The sequence below is a fragment of the Oreochromis aureus genome, linkage group 11 (genome assembly GCF_013358895.1).
Source record: "Oreochromis aureus strain Israel breed Guangdong linkage group 11, ZZ_aureus, whole genome shotgun sequence".
NCBI classification, from domain to species: Eukaryota; Metazoa; Chordata; class Actinopteri; order Cichliformes; family Cichlidae; genus Oreochromis; species Oreochromis aureus.
In genome coordinates, this window is record NC_052952.1 from 12703154 (window position 1) to 12724480 (window position 21327).

At 40.6% G+C, this 21327-nt stretch overlaps 1 protein-coding gene and 1 long non-coding RNA gene across 4 annotated transcripts in view; both read right to left on the bottom strand.

Annotated features, from left to right (window-relative positions):
* The window catches only part of LOC116326755 (myelin basic protein-like), a 49149-nt gene that overhangs the window by 7786 nt on the left and 20036 nt on the right, over window positions 1-21327 (bottom strand). For all 3 annotated transcript variants that reach the window (XM_031748166.2, XM_039619583.1, XM_039619582.1), the window contains one exon: window positions 15192-15261. In XM_031748166.2, coding sequence (XP_031604026.1) covers window positions 15192-15261 — 70 coding nt within the window. The remainder of the gene's footprint in view (window positions 1-15191; window positions 15262-21327) is intronic.
* Window positions 9406-11119, bottom strand: LOC120442662. The gene is made up of 3 exons (XR_005614847.1): window positions 10989-11119; window positions 9578-9664; window positions 9406-9465 (listed from the first exon to the last, which is right to left on the bottom strand). It is a non-coding gene; the product is annotated as an uncharacterized LOC120442662 (long non-coding RNA).

A 21327-nucleotide genomic window follows, 5' to 3' on the forward strand; every position in this document is an offset into this window, starting at 1 on the left:
AAACGAAAAAAAAAAAAAAAAAAAAAACAGCGGCGGACAGCGCTGTAAACAACAGTAGACTTGTGCTGAACAAGCACAAGTGAGAATGCAGAGAGAGAGAGAGAGAGAGAGAGAGAGAGAGAGAGAGAGAGAGAGAGGTGCATGAAGTGTGACTTTATTGTGGTGGAAGCAAAACAGTAAAAGTCAGAGTGATTTCATGACGATGTTTATGTGAAGCATAGTTTGGATCTTCTTTTGCTGCTGGTTCAGTCAATATTGTTTGGAGAGAGATCAAACTAACAGCTTTAGAATCAGCACAAAAAGGGCGTGAACACAAAGCGCGGACCCGCCGAAACATCAGAATCAGCGAGCTGTCGGCTTTCAGCCCCGACCGTGTCCGTGCAGTTGTTGTGCAGTTGTGATTGTCAGAAAGTGATTGTCAGAAAGTGATTGCCGTCCGCGCGCAGCGCCCGCAGCGCCCGCCGGGTGAGAAAGGCGACATCTCACTGATTCTGATCCGCGGGTCCACGCTGTGTGTTTACGCCCCTTGTGCAGAATCCTTGTACCTGCTCTCATTTACTGTCTTAGCTGTTTGGTGGTTGTTGAAATTTTGTGAAGTTTCACCTGAGATTCTGGCGTTTGGGCAAAATAAATTTATATTAAAAAAATCGATTCCGGATTTTAATGAATCGATTTCACATTATCCAAGCCAGAATCGATTTTTATCGATGAATCGATTATTAAAACCCACCCCTAGTGCACTCCACAGCGTTCTGACATTTTAGCGAATCCCAGGCTCTTTATCTAAATACAGAATGACTTGTTTCTTCCAGGATTCAATCTACCCTTTAATAGCATTTTCCGGGAGTCAGGGACTCAAACACCTAAGAAATATCCTTCAAACACCTCGCCAATTTCACTGATTGCAACTGTCTGTGCTGCTCAGTCTGACAACTAGTTGTAAATGTTTTCAACGTGATTTGAAGTCAGTGAAAAGTCGGAGCAACAGAGTGCTTCATTTCATTTTTGAAAAGAGAAGGGAATCAAGCAATTCATGTCATAGTTTCTCCTCTATGTAGTCTTTGACTATATTAAAACCTTTTTATCCAGCTGCGTGGCGTCACCTGAGACGACACGGCATACATGAGACGCACAAGTTGTAAACAACACTAAGGGCCAATTATCCAGCAGTCTGATGTATAGCATGGTGGAGAGAAGCAAGCATCTGCTGAAAGCGTGCTCACTTCACCGTGTTGGCTTTTTTTCATCAATACTGGATTTATTCATGGTTTGAAGACGGGAGATAATGAGAGCTCCTCAAGCCCTACCATCAATGCTTCTGCCGAGGGCTCCTTAAACCACCGCAGAGGAACCAGTGAGTAATGTCAGACTGCTGTGCATGCTTCTTTCAAACATATCGCTCTGGGTTTTTGCTATTTTTCCACACTAAGAGATGCTCGTCTTATTCAAAACAAACTTTTCATCTTTAGATATCTCATCTTTAATACTTCTCCACACCAGCTTCAAGATATCCCGATGAAAAAACAAAAGACAGAAGTGCCAAGATGGGCGGGTAATGCTGGTGAAGTTACAGGTGTGACTTCCCACCTTTGAAATCTCTGATTATTGTGCCTAGAACAATTACCATCACCACCTCTGCCTCCTGCAGGATCTACATTCAGTAGTGAGGTGAAGACAACTGGCCTGTCTGATCTGTTCAATGAAGAAATTCAGCACGGTGCAAGAGGCGAAATTTCAGCATCTAGAAGGAGGAAGGCATGCAGGGAGTGGGCCTCAATCTCCTCATTTTTCCTCCTCTTCCTCAGTGTGAAGAGGATGTGCAGCCAAGCATCTGGGACAAGAACAAGGACTGGTGGGACTGAGGCACGGGAAGCATTCCTCTGAAAAAACATCCATCGCTATGTGGCCCCGGACCAACCCTCCTACCCAGGGGCAAATATCTATCTGCTGCTGCATTGATGGTGGATCTGAAGCACCCACAAGCTAGGAGCGGGAAAAAAAGACGTCCTCTGTCTCTGTAACCCCCGCTGGCATTCAGGGCGTTAGTCCTCCAGAGATTTCCCTAGCAGAGATAAGCAGCAGAACCATTCCCTGATTATCCAAGCCATGTTCATGACCTCTGAACTTCACTTGAAACGGTGATTTTAAATGGAAGAGAACTTCATCCTGGGGAAATGATCCACATTGCTGTTAAGCTCGAGTGATTATAAATCAAGATGAGATATGGCCTACAGTCTTTCTGTTTGGTTTTAATCTGAAAAATCCAAAGAGTGAGGACCGACCACAGTTGGATTTTTGTTTGCTATGCATGATGCAAGGCACCATTATACACACAGCAGTGTCACAGCTGCTGCTTTTATTCAAGCAGCTGTAAGGCTGACCTTGAAGTGCTACAATGGTTTGTCATTACCGACAGCATGGAGGAGATCGGGCTTTCGCAGTAGAGGCACCCAGAGGAGATTCATACTTCAGAGTCTATTCAGTCTTTTAAATCGCACCTTAAAACTCACTTTTTTTTACTTTGGCTTTTAATTCGAGTTCAGTATGAGTACCATCATGTTTTTTATGTTTGTTTTTTATAGTTAATTAATTGATTCTCTATTGTTTTCTCTTGTTTTTAACCAATTGTGAAGCACTTTGGTAAACTCTGTTGTTTTTAAATGTGCCATACAAATAAACTTTTAATTGAATTGAACAGCTCCTCACAATGACTTGTTTCTGACAAACAGGGGCAATTTTCTCTTTCTGCATCATCCTTGCAGGGCTCGCAAAATTTCAAAATCCCTGGTAGCCCTTCGGGCAGGCACTCTTCAGTTTTTGGTAGCCCAAAATAAATTTAAGTAGCCCGAATAAAAAAAAAAAGAGAAATTTTTTAATGTTTTGTTTCCTTTACAATATTATACATTAAAGTATAATATTGTAACGAAACAAAAATTAATCAGAAAATTGTTAAAAACAAATCACAACAACTGTATAAAATTACAATCATCAACTCAAATACTTGTTTCTAATTGAACAGAAATTTCTATGAACTTGTAAGAACTGTGTAGAACATGAATCCGTCTGTGTCAGATCCTGAATCTGAAATTTCCACTGAAGTCACGGGTAAGAGGCAAGTGGAACCAAGATCGAGGCCATTTGCTTTTTGAAGTTTGCAAAAACTGCTAAATTTGGCCAATGGTGGTTCACTCTTTGCAACATAGTACGCTTTTGAAAGATTTGTCAGGACTTCTTCTTGTGCTTGGTTTACTTTTAGTAAGTTTTTTGCAATTGCTGTTTGTTCTGGGAAAGATATTGCAGACTGGGCAATAATGCATTTCTTGCGTTTCTCATGGGTTCTTTCTTAAAATTACTGGTCCCAGTTACAAAGGCGCTTGTCGACTCAAATGAAATGAAACTCACGACACACCTGGCAGAACATCATGTTATTTAGCTTGTCATATTCCAGCCACAGAAATTCTTTTGTCCATGAAACCAAAAAAAGCTGATCTTTCTTTTTGCCTCATAGTCTGATTTGTCATAACTTTTCCGTTTTGTGGTAGGCTTTTATTTGGCTGCCCCTTCTTCACCCTGACCTGTCTTATTTGGCTCAGTAGAACTAAAATACCGGCGTAAATCCATCTGCTTTTACAAGCACTCACATAATGGTCAGCGATTCTCTGCGCAATCAACCTCTCACATGTTTAAGCTTGCTGTGGGAGATTTCACTTGTCACGTTTGAATAGTAAGCTAATGAGTGATAAGACGATGTCAGAGGAATTGGTGCGCAATTAATCGTCACTCACCAATCAGTGCTGCCGCTCTCTACACACAGTTCGCGCAATTGCAAAGTGAAAGTGAAAGCAAAAAACAAGCGCAAATTCAAACGCGATTTCAATATGTCGTATATTGACAGTGGCTCATCGATGCCAATGACATACTTACTCAGCTACATTTCCGAAAGAATGCAAAAGCATTGACACATATTTTTCCTTCCTATGAGAGCCCGACGGGCAGGGCTGAGATGGATTTTGGTAGCCCGACTGGAAAAATCGCTAGCCCCGGGACGTGGGGCTAGCGATTTTGCGAGCCCTGCCTTGTTTTCTTGACATTAGGATGACATTTTCTCATATAATTAATTATCCAATTTTGTTTTGATGAAAAACCCACAAATTCTGCACAGTATGGTGAATGGACTGGTTTTTGTACAGCACTTCTCTACTCTACTTGATCACCAACTGCTTTTTACTACATGGCTCATTCACACACATTCAATCACTTTTCCTACACCAGTGTCTTATAGCTAACACTCAGACACTCACACTCCAGTGAACACATAGGGAGCAACTCAGGTTTCAGTGTCTTGCCCAAGGATACTTTGGGATGTAGACTGAAACATCCAGGAATTAAACCACCAACCACTTACTAGAGGCAGTCCCTAAAAGCCATACATGCCCATGTTAAAATGAGCCTTTCTAGAATGTTAACATGTTTCCACAAATGTTTTTGCCGTCTCTAGATACTTCCCCTTCATTAGAGCTGTAGTGAAACTCTTGCTTTTTATATATCTCAACTGTTTAAGTTATATTACAGCTTAAAGTTATGATTGCGTCCTAAAAGAGACTCAAAAGAGCTGTTTAGGTTCTCTATTTTAGGCCCATTTTTTGCCATCCAAAGTTATCATCACATTTAACACCAAACTCATCTTATGATCTCAGGTCGAACATCATGTTAAAAATTTGGTCACATACGGCTCACAAACCAAAATAAATCTGGCAACAACCACGCCAAACTAAAGTGTATTGAGTGTGCACTTAGCTGTAGCATTTAAATCCAAATCACAGTAAACTCGTGTGAAGCCTGGTGTTTTGATAAAGAACTATATCTGCCATGCCAGACGTGTTTGTGGAGGATGAGGTTTTCCCTGGCAGCCACTATGAATGGCTGTCTCTAGTATGACAGAGGGCCAGCACACAGAGCAGCTCAACATGGGTTGATGCCATCAGCATAGTGCTCAGGGACATTTCCTCACCCATGGAGAGGCCAAAACACATTTATAGATACACACATTTCAGCAAGGGAGTGAGCATGACTAATGTCCCGGACTCATAAGCCAGCTGGATGCTTGTTTTAAAGGCTTGAGATGAGACATGACACTCCAAAAACAAACCTGAGACAAACCTCAAACAAACAGGACCGACATACTCTGAAACACTCTGCTCTGCCGAACACCCAAGACCTCAAAATCCAAATGTCACCATAATAAAGATGAACTCTATGTGAGGAAGAGCACCAGTGCTAGTTTTTATGCACCTGAAAGCATTTTCAGTATTTTTATACAGAATCTGTTTCTAAAAATAACCACAGTAGACTAAATGGAACAGAAGGTTATGAATCCTGTATAGTCATCACCAGTGCTGATACTATGACATCACTTTTCTCCTTTCTCTCAGAGCAGAACTATTATTTTCCTTAGACAGATCGGAAGATACACAGACAGATAGACCTGCTGTCAGGATTTCTTAAACCGGATCTAAAAGAAAGTCCCGGGTTTATCCCAGAAAGGCTTTTTCTAGTTCAAGTAGTTCAGACAGTCTGTACGAGAAAAAGACATCTTGCAGAGAAATAACTGCAGTTTCTTACGTTAAAATAAATCAGTCTCAATACACAGTTTAGATCAGGTGTGGGGAACTCCAGGCCTCAAGGGTCCGTGTCCTGCAGGTTTTAGATCTCACCCTGGGCCAAAACACCTGAATTAAATGATTAGTTCATTACCAGGCCTCTGGAGAACTACAAGACATGCCGAGGAGATAATTTAGCCATTTTAATCAGCTGTGTGGGATCAAGGACACATCTAAAACCTGCAGGACACCCTTGAGGCCTGGAGATCCCCACCCCTGGTTTAGATCATAGGCTACAAATCTGAAATATCACACTTAGCATCCAGGTAGTCTTGTAAGTATATACACTCACCAGTCACTTCATTAGGTAAACCTGTTAGAAACATGGTCAGAAAACCTGTTTAAGCTGAAACTGAGCATTAGAATGGGGAACAAGCACAACCATCTCTAGGGTTTACAGAGAATAGTACACTGTGAGAACCCTGACTAATGTTCTGATGGTTTCTTCCAGCAGTACAAAGCATCATGTCATAAAGCTCAAATCATCTCAAACTGGTTTCTTGAACATGGCAATGTACTCGAAACTCATCACCAGATTTCGATTCAGCACAGCACCTTTGCAACTCTGTGACACCAACATGTCAATATGGACAAAAATCTCTGATAAATAAGGCAGAAGTGGGCCCAACTGCGTAATACCAAGGTGTGCCTAATAAAGTGTCCAGGGAGTGTGTGGGAGTGATTTAGGATAAGAAAAAAAATAATAATCCGAGAGCTGTAAACCAATCTAAAGTGTGATTATCTACTGTACTAGAATAGAGCATTTGATTTACTTCCCGAAGTTACAGTGCTTGTGTCCTGCATGGAGGAGGTTCAGCAAACAGCTTAGAGCAGCAATAAAAAGCAGATCATAAAAAAAAGCACTACACAAACAACATTTGGCAGTGATTAGAGCTGCACACAACCACATATTGCAGGCAGTGAACTATGAATTCAAATGTGTCTCTAGCGGCACTTAAGGACCACTTGATCAGCTGTGCATTTAATGTGATAAACCCACCTTAGATTAAAATGCATTTGTTTTGTTTTGTTGTCATGACCACTACAGAAAGACACTTGAAACACCTCTCTCAATCAGGATTACCATACAGACATGCAGAACCTGCATTTTTCCTCCAAGAGTAAAGACTCTAGAAAATCGTGTCTGACATTTGGGACATAGTAGCAAGAGTAGTACCTTTGTATTATTTTAGTTACCCATCTATCCCCTCCCCCTTTGGACTCTTGTAGCCTCAGAACCCCACACACACACACACACACACACACACACACACACACACACACACACACACACACACACACACACACACACACACACACACACACACACACACACACACACACACACACACACACTCTAATTCAGTAATTGTCCTGCCAGATGACCGAGACAAGATGATGTGGTCTCCTGAACTCATGGCCACAATGAGGCACAATTTCTTGACACACAAAGATGGAGAATACACAGGGAGCTGGTTCAGAGGCTGCGTGCAGGAGGTCATGAATATGGCTGCATAAACACAGGCACATTTAGAGCAGCAACAGCACGGCTTTCAAATTTCCGAGTGATTAATTCATCAACCGGAGAAGAAAAGGGGGGTGGGGAACTACAAAAGTAAAAAGAGGTCAGAAAAGGAAATGCAAGGTGAAGGAGGACAGAAAAGGAGACTCTGAACAATGGTGTCAAACCAAAGAACACTAGTCCAGTGATGCTGCCCTTTAACAATCAGAGCTTTTGAGGGTGGAGGGAGGGGAGAGGAGGTGCTTCACATCGGCGGTGCCAGGGCCCGTACCAGCTAGAGTCAGCCTCCGCCACGGAGACAAGTGACTGAGCCACTGCACTTTTATACATGTGCGACTGGCAAATCCACAGAGGAGCACCAAACATTTTCTCAATACTGCGTTGTATGCACAGTCAGCAGTGCTTACACAATCTCAGTGACAACATGCCATGTGTGCGCATCACAGAAGACTAAATCCAACATGCAAAAATTAGGTTAAGTTTGACTATAGCCTCCATTATCACAGCGATCAGTACAGGCACATTAAGATATTCACTTATCCATAGTGGTGATGTCACTACGAGGTCAAAGAGAAGCGTGGCATCTGGCATAGTGACACAATACTCGCACTGCAAGTTGTTGATGTAATATTGATGAGAAACGTCAGCCCTACATACATACATGCATTTTAATGTTTTATGCCAGTTTTCATTTTTAATGTCTTGCATAAGCTGATACACTCACAAAAAGCTAAGACTCTCTAGCAGGTCAAATGTGAAGTATTTTTTCCAGTAACTTCAAAGCAACGAGCTGAAACACTAATTTTTATTTATGGAAGTCGTAACACGCTGTTAACACGCTGCACAATTTTTTAAAGAGAAGTCGCTCAACGTTGATGCTATTTGTAACTGTGGGAGGTGTCTCGGTTCATTTATTCTCCTCTCTCATTCTCACATAAATAAATTATTAAATAAATTTGTTTCCAGCAAACAGCGAAGCCAGCCGATTAAAGAAGAAATACAGTGATTACTGAAGAAAGCAGAGGGAGCTTTGTGGGCCAGCTGAAGGGCACGTCAGTAAATGAAAAGGCAGCTGTGTACATCACACACAACGCCGCATTAACTCCATCCAGAGACTAAATCAGATATTAAATATGCACCCGACTTCATGAGGGGGAAATCCAATTTCCAGCGAGCATGCTCCAATTCTGTTTTCATTACAGCTCGATCTGTATTTTCAGGAGCTTCTCTACACAGTTAGTAATGAGCAAACAGAGAGGTGAATCAGTCTCAGGTACTCCGCCTGCTCAGATCAGCCAGTGCTCTGATTAACCTCACCAGGCTCGAAGCAGATCAATGGAGTCTGAAGCAGCCTCGTCTGCGATAGTGGAGGACTAGCAGACCAAATTTCCCAGAACACATCCAATTTTAACAAAATTACAGAACAGTGCTAAAAATGGCTATTGGTATGTCTACGCAATACTTTTCATGGTTACTGACGCAGTCCGTGACTAACATTTGCCTTTACTTTAGCTAGCTAGCTTGCTACAGAATGCATCAGTGGCTGACCACTTTTTAAAAAAGATCTCCATCTAGTCCCCGTCAGGACTCACTGCAGTATTTTCAATCAACTGAAGGCTTTTCAAAGAGTTTTTAGGACAGCCTGATAATAATGGATCATAAAAGTTCAGCCTAGAACTCACAAACGTGTGAAATAGTTTTTCAGCATCACTCTGAGACTCTTTGTTTCTAATTTTACAGATATTGTGAAGATGCAGTGGAAGTGCTACATAATTGTTTAATATGCACATTGAAGGACGTGTCCTTTCAAATTACTGGTCATGCAATGTTACAGAGAACAGAAGTATTTGTAGTACAGTATGTTCACTGGCTAACAACATGCCCTGACCTGCCCTTTCTCATCATATACAGCTTCAAAACAAAGATAGGTATGCTATAAAACACTTATCTCGAAGCTTCAGAAACGAGTGGGTGACATCAAAGTAGCTATGCTCAACTTTTAGTCACTGTCTCTGCTCTTTAGTTAGCTGGCTAGTTTAGCTCAGTGGTTCTTTAATGTTATCGGAACAAGGCACCATTACAAGTATTTCCAAGTCACAACTTGACAAGTTATCTTGTATATAAATAAATTAAATTCCCCATAATATGTATAGATGGGATCCTAAAATAAGTGACTTAGCATATGCTAACAAAACCAACAAACTGCATTTTTTTTTTTTTCCCTTTATTTTAGAGAACAGAAGAGGACGAGGAGGAGATGAGAACGTGACACCAAAGGAGCTGCTGTAGAGGTGAAAAGAGAGAATGTCAGATCTATAAGACACTCACTTTCAAACTTGTCAAAGTTCAAAAAAACAAGACGACGTCACATAAATGGAAGCAAAAGTTACGTGACCAAGGCAGATGAAAAGGCAGAATTCAACCTGGCATACGACTCCATTGACATCAAGCCCTTTTCTTCTTAAGAGTTTTGGTCCTGCTGCTAAAGATAAAAATAATAACCAAGCTGAATGAGAACTCAGAGTGCACTCATTTGGTTTATATTGATTTCATGCTGCAAAAGCCACCCCGTGCACGTGACCGAAACCTTTTTTGGTACAGTGTCTCACATAGCAGATTCATTTCAGAAAAGAAATAAACTGAAAATAGTGTAATCTAGCTAATGATTTGGCTAATGTTCTTAAAGCCTTTGTGGTTCTACTGAATGACATGTGGAGGTGAAGAGCTGATGGGTGCATTTCACCTGCTGTAAAAACCAACCCAGTATTTCAGCAGTGTATTACTTATTCCCAATAGTCCTTTATTCAAACTGAAACTGCTCTCTGCTTTTATTTTATGGTTAATGAAAGATTGGCTGTGCATAGAGAGACTGTAACAGTTCAAATGGTTCAATTATAGCAGATTGTGTAAACTCATATTGAGCATTCTTCACAGTTCGACAAAAGCAAGCCACATATATTACAGCAGTATTGGCTAAATGGGATATTTTTAAGACAATATTAAAGTGAACAAAGGGAAACAAATTAGATTATTAAAGTGAGAAAGGCATTTCCTAAATATTTAGGATGCTTAAAGTATTTAATGGAACAATATTTGGTTGATATCGATTCCTGCTCTTAATTAAAATCACCACAAAATGACTATATGCACTAAATAAATTTAATGGGACACCAACACAAAAACTATATCTGCTGCTTTGTGCAGGGATATTTCCATTTCAGTCAGCTCTTTCATCTTCATTTGCTTATTCATCAAGCACTGTTGTAGCTAGAGACAATTTCCCAGGAGCACTGCCACACAGCAGCATTTTCACAGTAGCTCCAGAATTGGTTCATGCCAACAGAAGGCAGGATTGTTCCCCACACATTTCAATATGAGGGAGAAAAAAAGACAAGATACCCTCTGGGCTCCCTCAGGCTCCCTGTCCTCAAGTAATTTTGCATGATAACAGAGCCTCTTACATTATCCAGCTAAGGTTATCTAAACACATTAATCACAATAAAGCCATCTTAATGTGTGAGTGCAGAAAGAGGCTGCTAAGAAACCAATCGCGTACAAAGAAAAGCCAATCTTTTCAAGCCATATGCTCTGTAGGAAAACCACAGCTTTGATACACTCTCATACACTGATACTGTGCACCCAGGCTTATCGTTGAGAACTAGATTAAAGGTTCATTGCTCAAAATAACGGAGTAGCAACCCAGTAGGGAGACTGTACAGGGTACAAACAATCTATCCAGGCAACCTGGGACCATGACTGGTGCCTGCAGTACTCACTTTTCTCTGAGCAAACAACTGCAATAATACCTTAACATAGGTATATTAGCAGTCCCTTCAGTAGTAAACCAACAAATGGAGTGGCCACTTTCACTAAACCAAGGGTGGGGATCTCCAGGCCTCAAGGGCCGGTGTCCTGCAGGTTTTAGATGTGTCCTTGATCCCACACAGCTGATTAAAATGGCTAAATTACCTCCTCCTACATGTCTTGAAGTTCTCCAGAGGCCTGGTAATGAAGTAATCATTTGATTCAGGTGTGTTGACCCAGCGTGATATCTAAAACCTGCAGGACACCGCCCCTTGAGGCCTGGAGTTCCCCACACCTGCACTAAATGTATTTGATAAATGGAAGGTCCCTTTCTTTTTTAATCATAGAGGTTCCCACCAAGTCCCCCCACAACTTGGTAGGAACTTTTGGCTGTTGTCAGGTCCTGGGTACAGCCAACAATTCAATAGCGTACAGAACCCCTTTTAGCAGCAATAATATGAAGTCATAATTTTCTGAATGACTTTATTAGTCTCTCGTATCATTGTGGATGAATTTCGGTTTGCTTCTCTTGACAATGTTGCTTCAGTTCATTGAGGTTTGCAGGCATTTGTTTAAGAACAGCATTTTTAAATCAACCTTGGGCAGCTGTGGCTCATGTTAGACTGCAGACTCTAATCTTAGAGTTGGTGCTTCAAACTCAGGCCCCTTAGTGTGATAAAGTGCTCTTGGGCAAGACTCTGAACTCCCGTGTTGCTCCATTACAGAACACCTACGCTTTAAAAAAATGACACAACCTAAAGCCATCTTGCCCCAAGATTTTTGACCAGGCCACAATTGCTAAGAATGTCCCCACCTGATACTACACTACCTCTCCTGGTTTCTATCCACAGCTGCTGTTCATTTCTCCTCCCCTCACCCTGACAGCTAAACAGGGCCTGTGTTGCTCTGCTGTGGGCCTGCTGCAAGCTAGGGCAGGTAATGGAGTCATAATGGGCTTTTAAGAGCCATACAGCCAATGGTGGTGTTTGCCCTTCAGTGAAAAAGAAAAAAAGCACTGCAAACAGGAAGTGCAGTATGGAGACATGAGTCATGATGCCTGTTGATGACCACTACACCCTACACACGCTCCAATAGAGACTGCTAACCTGCTGGTCATAAACCACTCACACTGGGCCAATATGATGGAAATCCCTCATTTTCCTCCTTTGCCCACCACTTCAGAATCACCTAATGGTACTAAATTACTTCAGCATTGGTGCACAAGCCAGAGCACAGTTTAAAATTGTACCCCTAACAGCAATGAGTTAGAAACTGATAAGAAAACATGATTTTTACACACTACGCGAGGCCAGCGCCGACTGAACAAAGATCCAGTTAAATATTAAGAGTTAAAGCACAATCGACACATTAATAATATTGAGGAGCTCGGAGGTGGTGTCCTTTCGATAAAAAACCTCATTAGACCAGTGACTTTGCAGGAACGGCTGAGCAAAAACTTAGCTGAAATGGAAAGGGCAAAGTCTTAATTTTCCACTTAATCAATCTAAATACCAAACTAATTATTTTTCTTCACTTTTCAGTAATGAGTGTGGTATGCACTTGAGTCATTTATGTGTTAGGCTGCCTTACAAAGAGATGGCTACTTTAACCTGTATCCTAAGTTGTGCATACCTATGAGCCGCCAGAACTGCTACGTGGCCTCTTAAAAACACTTATGTCAATAGCGGACCCTTTAAGTCTGTTCCTCTCCGATCAATGACGAGTGTTTAACAGGAGGGATATTAATTGCTGAGGCTGTAGGAGGAGGAGCATATCGAGTGGATCAAATCTGATGAAGCTTCTGCGTTGTATACCTTATCTGCCGATAATCAGTGAGAACAAGCAAGAGTGGTGGTTCTCTGGTGCTGCACACACAGGCGTGATTACACACTCAAACAAGCTTCCATGACATAACATCATTATGGACAGAAAAATGTAATTGTGCCCTCATTCACATGCATGCATACAAACACACTGCAGCTGGACCGATACATTTGTTTTGCATTATAGGAAATCAATACTGACCTTTCTTAGAAAATGAGTCTGTTAGTGCTGTCTGCACGCCAATTTCTTTTCCAGTGATTTCACGCTTCAATGACTTTGTATTTCTTGGATAGTAACTGAATACTACATTAACTGTGTTTTTGGTTGTAGACTAGTCTCTCAGTTTATTCACAGCTGTAACCAAAACACAAAGCAGCCTAGAGCACTGCATGTTCCCCCAACCTTACTGTGTTAAGTTTGGAGAAGTGCAGAAGTCAGATTGGACCAGTTCCTCCTAATCCAGAGCATCCCCCGGGTTTGAGTGGTGGGGCATTTAAAGAAATAAATGTAAACAGTCATATACCCAACAATCAGTCTCAAACTTCACCCCCTATGGCAAAATTATTGCCCAACACAAATTTAACACACATTACATGTTTGTACGAGTTCTACGTGCGACCAGTGTAAGGGGAGGTTATTTCTCTATAAAACAAACATAAATATTGAGTTATGGCAAATAGTTTGCTGTTTGTAGTCACTGAAACACTTTTGAAAACATATGGTCAAATGTGAACCATATACAGCCAGAGCTGCTCGAAGTATTTGTGGCTTTCAAGAGCTGGAATGTTAACAGGCCTGCTGGTTTTATCGAGTGCCCAGCATTGGATTGTATCTTTGGACAGTATTTTGCCCTTCTCGTCTTGTGACAAGACTATGAACTAGAAAATCTTAACAAACAGAAGACATGCAGGCAGATCAGATTCCCGCATATCCTTTGGTCTTGTTATAATTAGTACTAGTAGTGATATGGTAACTGTACCAAAGTGCTTGTAGCAGTTAGGGCTCAACACTTTTTTTAAAAAAAAATAACAAAATATACAACTTTTTTTTTAAAGAACATCAAGTACCATTTACATAGCTAAAAGTCAAAAGGGATATTTGTCACTACTGCATAAATGACCATGTAATAAACTGTACAAACATCTTTATTTTTCTAAGCTAAAGCTACCAATAACAATGATAAGCTTCTAAATAAGCCTATTCAGACCTAAGATTCTGAATATGGATTAAGGTGATTTGGCAAACTCATTTGCATGTCATAAAAAGTAAGTAAAAGTAGCTTTTGCTATTTTCTTTTGTGCTTTAGCCACTTTTTAGTTCATACATGTGAGTCTGGGCTTGGTATTCACCAAGCCTCACCCAGAAAACGTCCCAAAATTCAGGAGAGTAAATGTGCTGCACATATTTTCCGCTCTGTCTCTTGGGTATTTTAGCTGCTTCTAGGCAAAAATACAAACTTCAGCAGGTGGCTAAAGAGACCTTAAATCACTGAAATTCAGCGGCCGATGGCTTTGGACGTTTAGCAAGAGCACGTTTTGTATGTGAAGCCTTAAACAAACAAACAAACGTAAACTATTTCCTTCACCCTGGCATGGTGCATCATCACACAGTAAACAAGAGCCAACAGGATGCGTCACAGACTCTAGTTGTTTCACTGACAGTAGGGACGAAAAGAAGAAGAAGAAGAAGAAAAAAAGACAGATTATGTTGATTTTGTTGTGTTGGAAATTTGATGTCTTTTCTTTAAGCAGAGTGCCTTAGTTACAGTGCAGACTCCACCAGAGAGATTTAGTCTGCTTTTAGTCTAATAAAATTACATAGTCAGCATATTTGCATGCCATACATTCTAATTTGCAAAAGCACTGACCCCTAAAATCAAGTCGTAACCAACCTACATGGGTCTACTGCTGTGGATCAAACTCAACTGCCCTCATCTGCTGAGCTGCAGTATTACAGAGGCCTTATTTTTTCACACCAAACACATCACAGTGGATGTGACCCAAAGTCCAAACTTCTTAAAACTATAAGAATCAACAAAAAACTTTAGAATGATTGGAACAGTACTTTTAAGAAAGGCTGTCCTTCATAAATCATTGCTAACTTTTTTAAACCAGCCAGATGCAGCTAACAAAAAAAAAAAAAAAAAAAAGAAAAAGATGGAAATTCTGTAAATGGACTGATGCCAGCTTCGACTCTCATAAGTGGACACGTATGGGTCAGGATTCAATCTTTAGATGCTCCAGAGCTGATTATGCACGCTACAAACTCTGTCATTCATTTTCTCATCAACAAGTAAAAAACATGCACATCTCCTCGTCTGTCAGATGGGAGTATTTCCAGCATGTAATATGCATGTAAATTTTAATTCAAAGACCTCTTACCAAAGACTTCATCTTGTTGTTCAGGTTCTGCTACTGGCGTTGCCGTTTCTTTGGGTTCAGGTGACGGAGCCTTTAATGAGAACACAAAAACAGATTGAAGAGGTGAGATGCTGAGGTGCCATGGCAACAAAGCAAAGACAGAGACAAACAGGCCAACTGTGCGAGAGAGGGGCGATGAGAAAGAGAGACAATGCGAGGGGGAGGTAATTATACCCATTTAGTATTTTGGGGCTTTACGAGAACAGAATTAAGCTGAGACCCTTTCATTCAACTTTCATAAAGAAGTGGGTACATCATGTGCACACTGGAAACTGTTGCAACACTGAATGTGTGACCGGTGCTTCTTGTCAGGATTTTATCTATTTATCATCCGTCTTATTTTGATTGATTAATTGATTTTATTACATGCATGCACTTGTGAATCTTTGGCAGAAACTTATCTGGAATCCATATGCAAAATAACATTATTATGATTTCAATTATTTTCATGTTATTTGCCAATATTCATTAACAAAAGTTACGCCAAAATGCAGAAGCAGCGAGTGAAAAACTGAGTACATGCTTACTGCTTCCAAAGGAATTAAGAGTATAAGTAGCAGCCAGGTGCTACTAATCAAATGCATTGATTGATCAGCAGCAAGTGTGAGCACCTCTGTAAAAGCAGATGTTTTGGCAGTTTGCAGTGTGTACACAATGCACTAAGGGAGGAAAGAAATCAGCAATGATCTTGGAGAATCAGTTGTTGCTCCCCATCAGTCTGAGGATGGTTATAAGGCTATTTCCAAATAATTTTAAGTCCACCATTCTTCAGTGAGAAAGATTTTATTTATTTTTATTTAGATTTATTTAGATTCAAATATCAGCGACAAATATTCCAGACTTATTTTCCCAGGAGCTAAAGAACTGCTGAAAGATTAAAATAAAGAAATTGTAATGAGTCAGTCAAAGTCCAGATCTCAACCTACTTGAAGGCTCCGGGGGGACATTTAGAGAGCTGTGCATGAGCAAATGCCCACAAACCTCAATGAACTGAATAAATATTCTACAGAAAAGTGGGCCAAAAACACCTAAAAGACAATAATATGAGAAACGAATAACGTCACGCAGAAAGTGAGAACTCAAGTTACTCAAAGTAAAGGTGATTCACAAGCTATTGATTGAAATATGAAGTGCACTTAGTTTTTTTCCCACTGATTCTACATTTTGGCTTAACTCTTATTAAATAAATAATGTCAGTGTAATATAGCATGTGTTATTGTTAATATTAGGTTTTATTTACCCAATTTTAGATCATGGAAAGGTCATTTTTGATCATGCTCTGATATGCAAATCCTGTCTTTAATATCATCTTGACTCCTTTAGGAGATCTGGCTACTGCAGAGATGTTAAAATCACTGTAGTTCATAGGCCACATACAGCCAACTTTGTCAAATTAAGTCAGCAAATTCAAACCGGATGATAGCGGTTAGCACAGTCACCCGCTAGCTGCTGATGTCACCTGGGAAATAGCTGAAAAGCTCTCCATCAGAGACTGATTTGATACGGATGGCCGCACACAATCTATCATTCAATTAAAATGTTTTGCATCATAATCACATCTGTTCAGAACCCAGTTAGCCTGTGAAATAAACAATTTGTAACCACCGTTGATCATTTTGGCTCTGCAGTGGGTGGGACATGTTAACCGTTAACTCACAGAGCATCAACAAACAGCTGTGCGCACATGTTTGTTGTGTGACTTATTTCGTAAGTTGACCATTTTGACAGCATTGAAACAGCAGGAAGTGATACGGGAAACGTACGAAGTAAAATGGCATTAGTTGTTACATAATGACAGAAATAGTGATTCATCTACAACAACCCACCCACTTTTAACACACAAAGTCTAAGCTTACACTAGCATGCAAGCTGAATTATTATTACTGTCTGTATTCACACTTCTGGCTCATCCAAAGAATTTGTTATGTCACTATGACTGGCATGTTTACAGCCTTTGACCATGATGTACAGTGAAGTGCCTTCCGATTTTATAAATCCTCTTAACATTCCCCCTCAGAAGAGGAATGAACAGTGCCTCCTTCTTAGTGGGCTTGCCTACATAGGGAATCAGACATTCAAAAAACTGTGGGCACACTGATCACCATTAAATCAGAACAGAGGAAAGTGCAACTGTGACGCAGTCGCAACAGCTGAGGGACAGTAGAGTGTGGTGAGCAAGCACTTACTAATGCATAAAAGTCAACAAGTGCTCCTTTTTTTGGTCTTTTATTATGCAAACAAATGAGTCTTGATATGAGGAGATTAAATTACTACTGGACAAGATTTAATTACTTTTTTCCCCTTTTTTTCTCCTCTTTCAAGAGCAGAAATTCTTTAAAAAAAATAGAAACATAGATCCTGACTACTAGAGAAAAATCGTGTCAGTGAGTGTGGGTAACGAGACATTTGTCATGCAGACAACTCCTACTAACAGTGAGCAAAGTAGGACGATTGAAGAGCTGCTCCCAGGATATGAGATGGTTAATCACATGTTTGATCGGAATAGGAATAGCCAATCAGGGACAAGGACTCTGCCTCCTCTCTTGCTTCGCGTGCAGCCTCTGTGTTAGTGGGTGCTTGATTACAGGATTGAGACAGGTGCCCTGTAGCCTGAACAGTGCCCGACCAGCTGCAGCCACTTGAACAATCAGGTCTTCTTAAATGCTCTGCCCTGCCGCTCCTTTGCAACTGGAACACAGTCTGCCTTTGCAGTACTCATCTGTAAACTGGCCACTTTTACTGTTCTGTTAGTATTCTGCTTATCGAAATTCATGCTTTCTTACCCATGCAGCTTCTTTGGCTGATTCAGCCCTTGCCTCCCAAACTCCTGTCTTGTCAGTTCTCTCTGTTCAGCTCCCCTTTTGTCTTGGCTTATTTCTACAGTTCCTCTCCCATCTTGCTTGGCCCAAACCTTAGTGACATCTTAATGCCACAGCTTTAGCTTCTGGTTCCCAACTTGTAGCCTAGCTTCCAGGTCCATGGCTACCAGCCCAAACTAACCCAAACTTCAGGTTTCTGGTTACAACTCTAACACTGTTGCACCTTTAGCCAGTTTGTTGTTTACTGACCTTTTCTGGGAACAAATGATAAATCAGCACCATCTCTGATAATCCAATTTCATCCAATGAGATGACAAGATCAAGTGACTAACAGAAATGAGTGTTTAGATTGGGCAGTGACAGTCAGGAAATACATCATTTTTATCCATCAGCCTGAGTGGTTAGAGACTTTATGGCACACTCAGCTACTTGAGTTCTAATAAATAAAAACTCCCTGATATGGCAATCACAACTAAAAAGTTATCCTTTGAAAGATGTTGCTAGATTTTTACTTCAGGGTGAACCTTCTCCATTTCTTTTTTCAGCTGTCTTGCCTTTGCAGTTTTAAGCCTTTTCTGGGGTAGCACCATTCTGATCAAATAGTGTAAATGAATTACATCATTTTATCCATCAGCAATGCAAACCAATTTTGCTAATTTTCTTTCATACAGCAGAAAATAGTGTAAAGAAAACAAACACACCCTCAGTCACAGAAGCTTGGATGGTCATTAAAATGAGGGTCCTTGCCACCAAGGAGGGTGATGGGCCTGGATCTGCATGTAAATGACTTCACATTTAAAAATAAATAAATCAGTTTGATTTAAGTGCAAAAAGTGTAAAAATACAGCTGACATTTTGGCCACAAGGCACACTTGGATTTTCAGCCTCTGAAGGACACACATTATATACAAAACTAAAGGGGTCCTCATTAAAAACTTGTCACGACACGACCACATCAAAGGAAAAATAAGAAGGGAGATGTGAGCAACTAAGTGAACTAAACTGACATCTTAATGCCGTCCTCGCTGTCGGTGTGACACTACTCGCCACAGGTGCCTTATTAAAAATACAGTTCTTGTCAAGTAGAGCTTTCAAAAGAGGTTCATGTTGGAGACAGAAGCACGTCCTGACCCTGTGGCAGCTACGACAACACCTGCCAATTATTCATATTTTCCTGCCCTTCTCAGTCCTAACCTTGTGAACCTTTAGCTTGCCAACTGCGACACATTTCTCTAGATTATATAAAACACAATCACACAAACACATCTCCCTCCCCCTGTCATTACAAACCCTGAAGAGAGTACAATCAGGTGAGACCACCACACAAGTGCCAAAGTACCTTAAGACTAGAGCCTGACCAATATATGATCTTTAAGACTGATATTTGTTTTATATTTGTTTTCCTTCTCTCAGACACACGAAACTTGAAAAGATTTTGCTAATATATTGTCTTGTTTTCTTTTTGTTTTTTTAATTACTCATTTACTCTGTGTCTGACTGTGCTTGGACCTGTTATGTTCTTGTTGTTTCAAACCCAGTTGCTAACAGCAAAGTTGCAAAGTGCCCTCTGGTGGACAAGCAATGCAACATCAACACACATAACCTGGCTGAAGGGTGTTTCTCCTGGCTCTTCTTTAATTTTTCCACTTTTATTTATCACCATTATAAATGTGTTAGCCCTGTGATACCATGTACCCCACGTATACCGCCTCTTGGCCTATGGCAGCTGGGCCAGCCCCCCCACCCCCGAACTGGATAAGCAGAAGGATATGATAATAAACAGCTAACATGAGCCAACAACACAGTAGTCCCTTGTTTATCGCGATAGTTACATCCTAAAAATAACCCGCGATAGGCGAAATCCGCGAAGTAGCCAACTTTATTTTTTACAATCATTATTGATGTTTTAAGGCTGTAAAACCCCTCACTACACACTTTATACACTTTTCTCAGACAGGCATGAACATTTTCACGCTTTTCTCTCTTGTTTAAACACTTTCAAAGTTCAAACCTTCAAAATAAGTCCAGTATTATAGAATGAAACCAAAGGCACCCGCGGTTGCCTTTGACAGTGCAAAACGTTTCATCGGCATTGTTGTGTTTGTTGGGGAGAAAACTTACAAACATACAGCACTTCAGAGTCACACTGTTAGCGTATGTATGTAAAATTGACAAGCTGAATGCATTCTGTACTGTACAGGAGACACCACATGAGATTGAATGACAATGGTCTACAGCCAATCAGGATGCAGAACACAATGCACTGTTAAAAAAAACAAAACAAAAAAACAACATGCAAAATTACATAAAGACAAAAAAAAAAAAAAAAAAAAAAAAAAAAGAAAGGCGAAACGGTGAGGCCGTGAAAGGTGAACCGCGTTATAGCGAGGGACCACTGTATTAGCCCACCATAAAACAGATTGGGCTCTACTGATGCTAGCTTTGGTAAAATGTCTTCTTACTATTATAGATGACCAGAACCACATATCATGACTTAAGCCTAGCACCTGCGGTGTAAAGAGTTACGCCTTTCTTTTTTAAGGCTATCCCACATGTAAAGAGTGGACTGTTGTCACTAATATAAGACACAAACATCAGAGTTAAAGGCCAACCCCCCCCCCCAAAAGCACATTTATAATAAAATTGCCTTAGCCTTGTTTTTATTTTGCTTATTTGTTTTTTGGGAGGTTTATTTGATTGGTCCACTCGTCACCATTTAAATAATAAATTAAGTCTTCCAACTAAACTAAAAATCCTTTGCTAGATTTTCTTTCACACCCCGACTTAGCTGTCTTGCCTTACTTTTTAGCCTTTCCTTTTTCACAAATTCACAAAATAATATTTCACAAATATTACTTTAAATAATAAATTAAGTCTTCCTCTTCTGTAATTGTACTGCTGTGTGACAATGGAAAATTCCACTGCTTCAGCTTCAGTCAGGCCTCTGATCCCCATTCAGCACTAGGATACTCTAAAGGGTTCAGTGTTCCCGAGCACTCCTGACATTTGAACAGAGAGAGTGGGAGTGGAGCACAGCGATTTGAACACATTTCAGCACTTGGGTCTTTTGAGACTTTCAAAGGGATCCAGGTTCCACTTCGTACATGTGGTTTGGTGATAACTGTACCCTTCAGTGTTACATCCTGTCCATTCTTTACAGATGGAAGACATTTCATCTCACATTTGTAAGGTACTGTACGAAAAGACACCGTGGAGTTTCTGGAGCTCTACTTTCTAAAGGCCAGTTTTATCCCTCATGGTGACCGAATATACCCAAC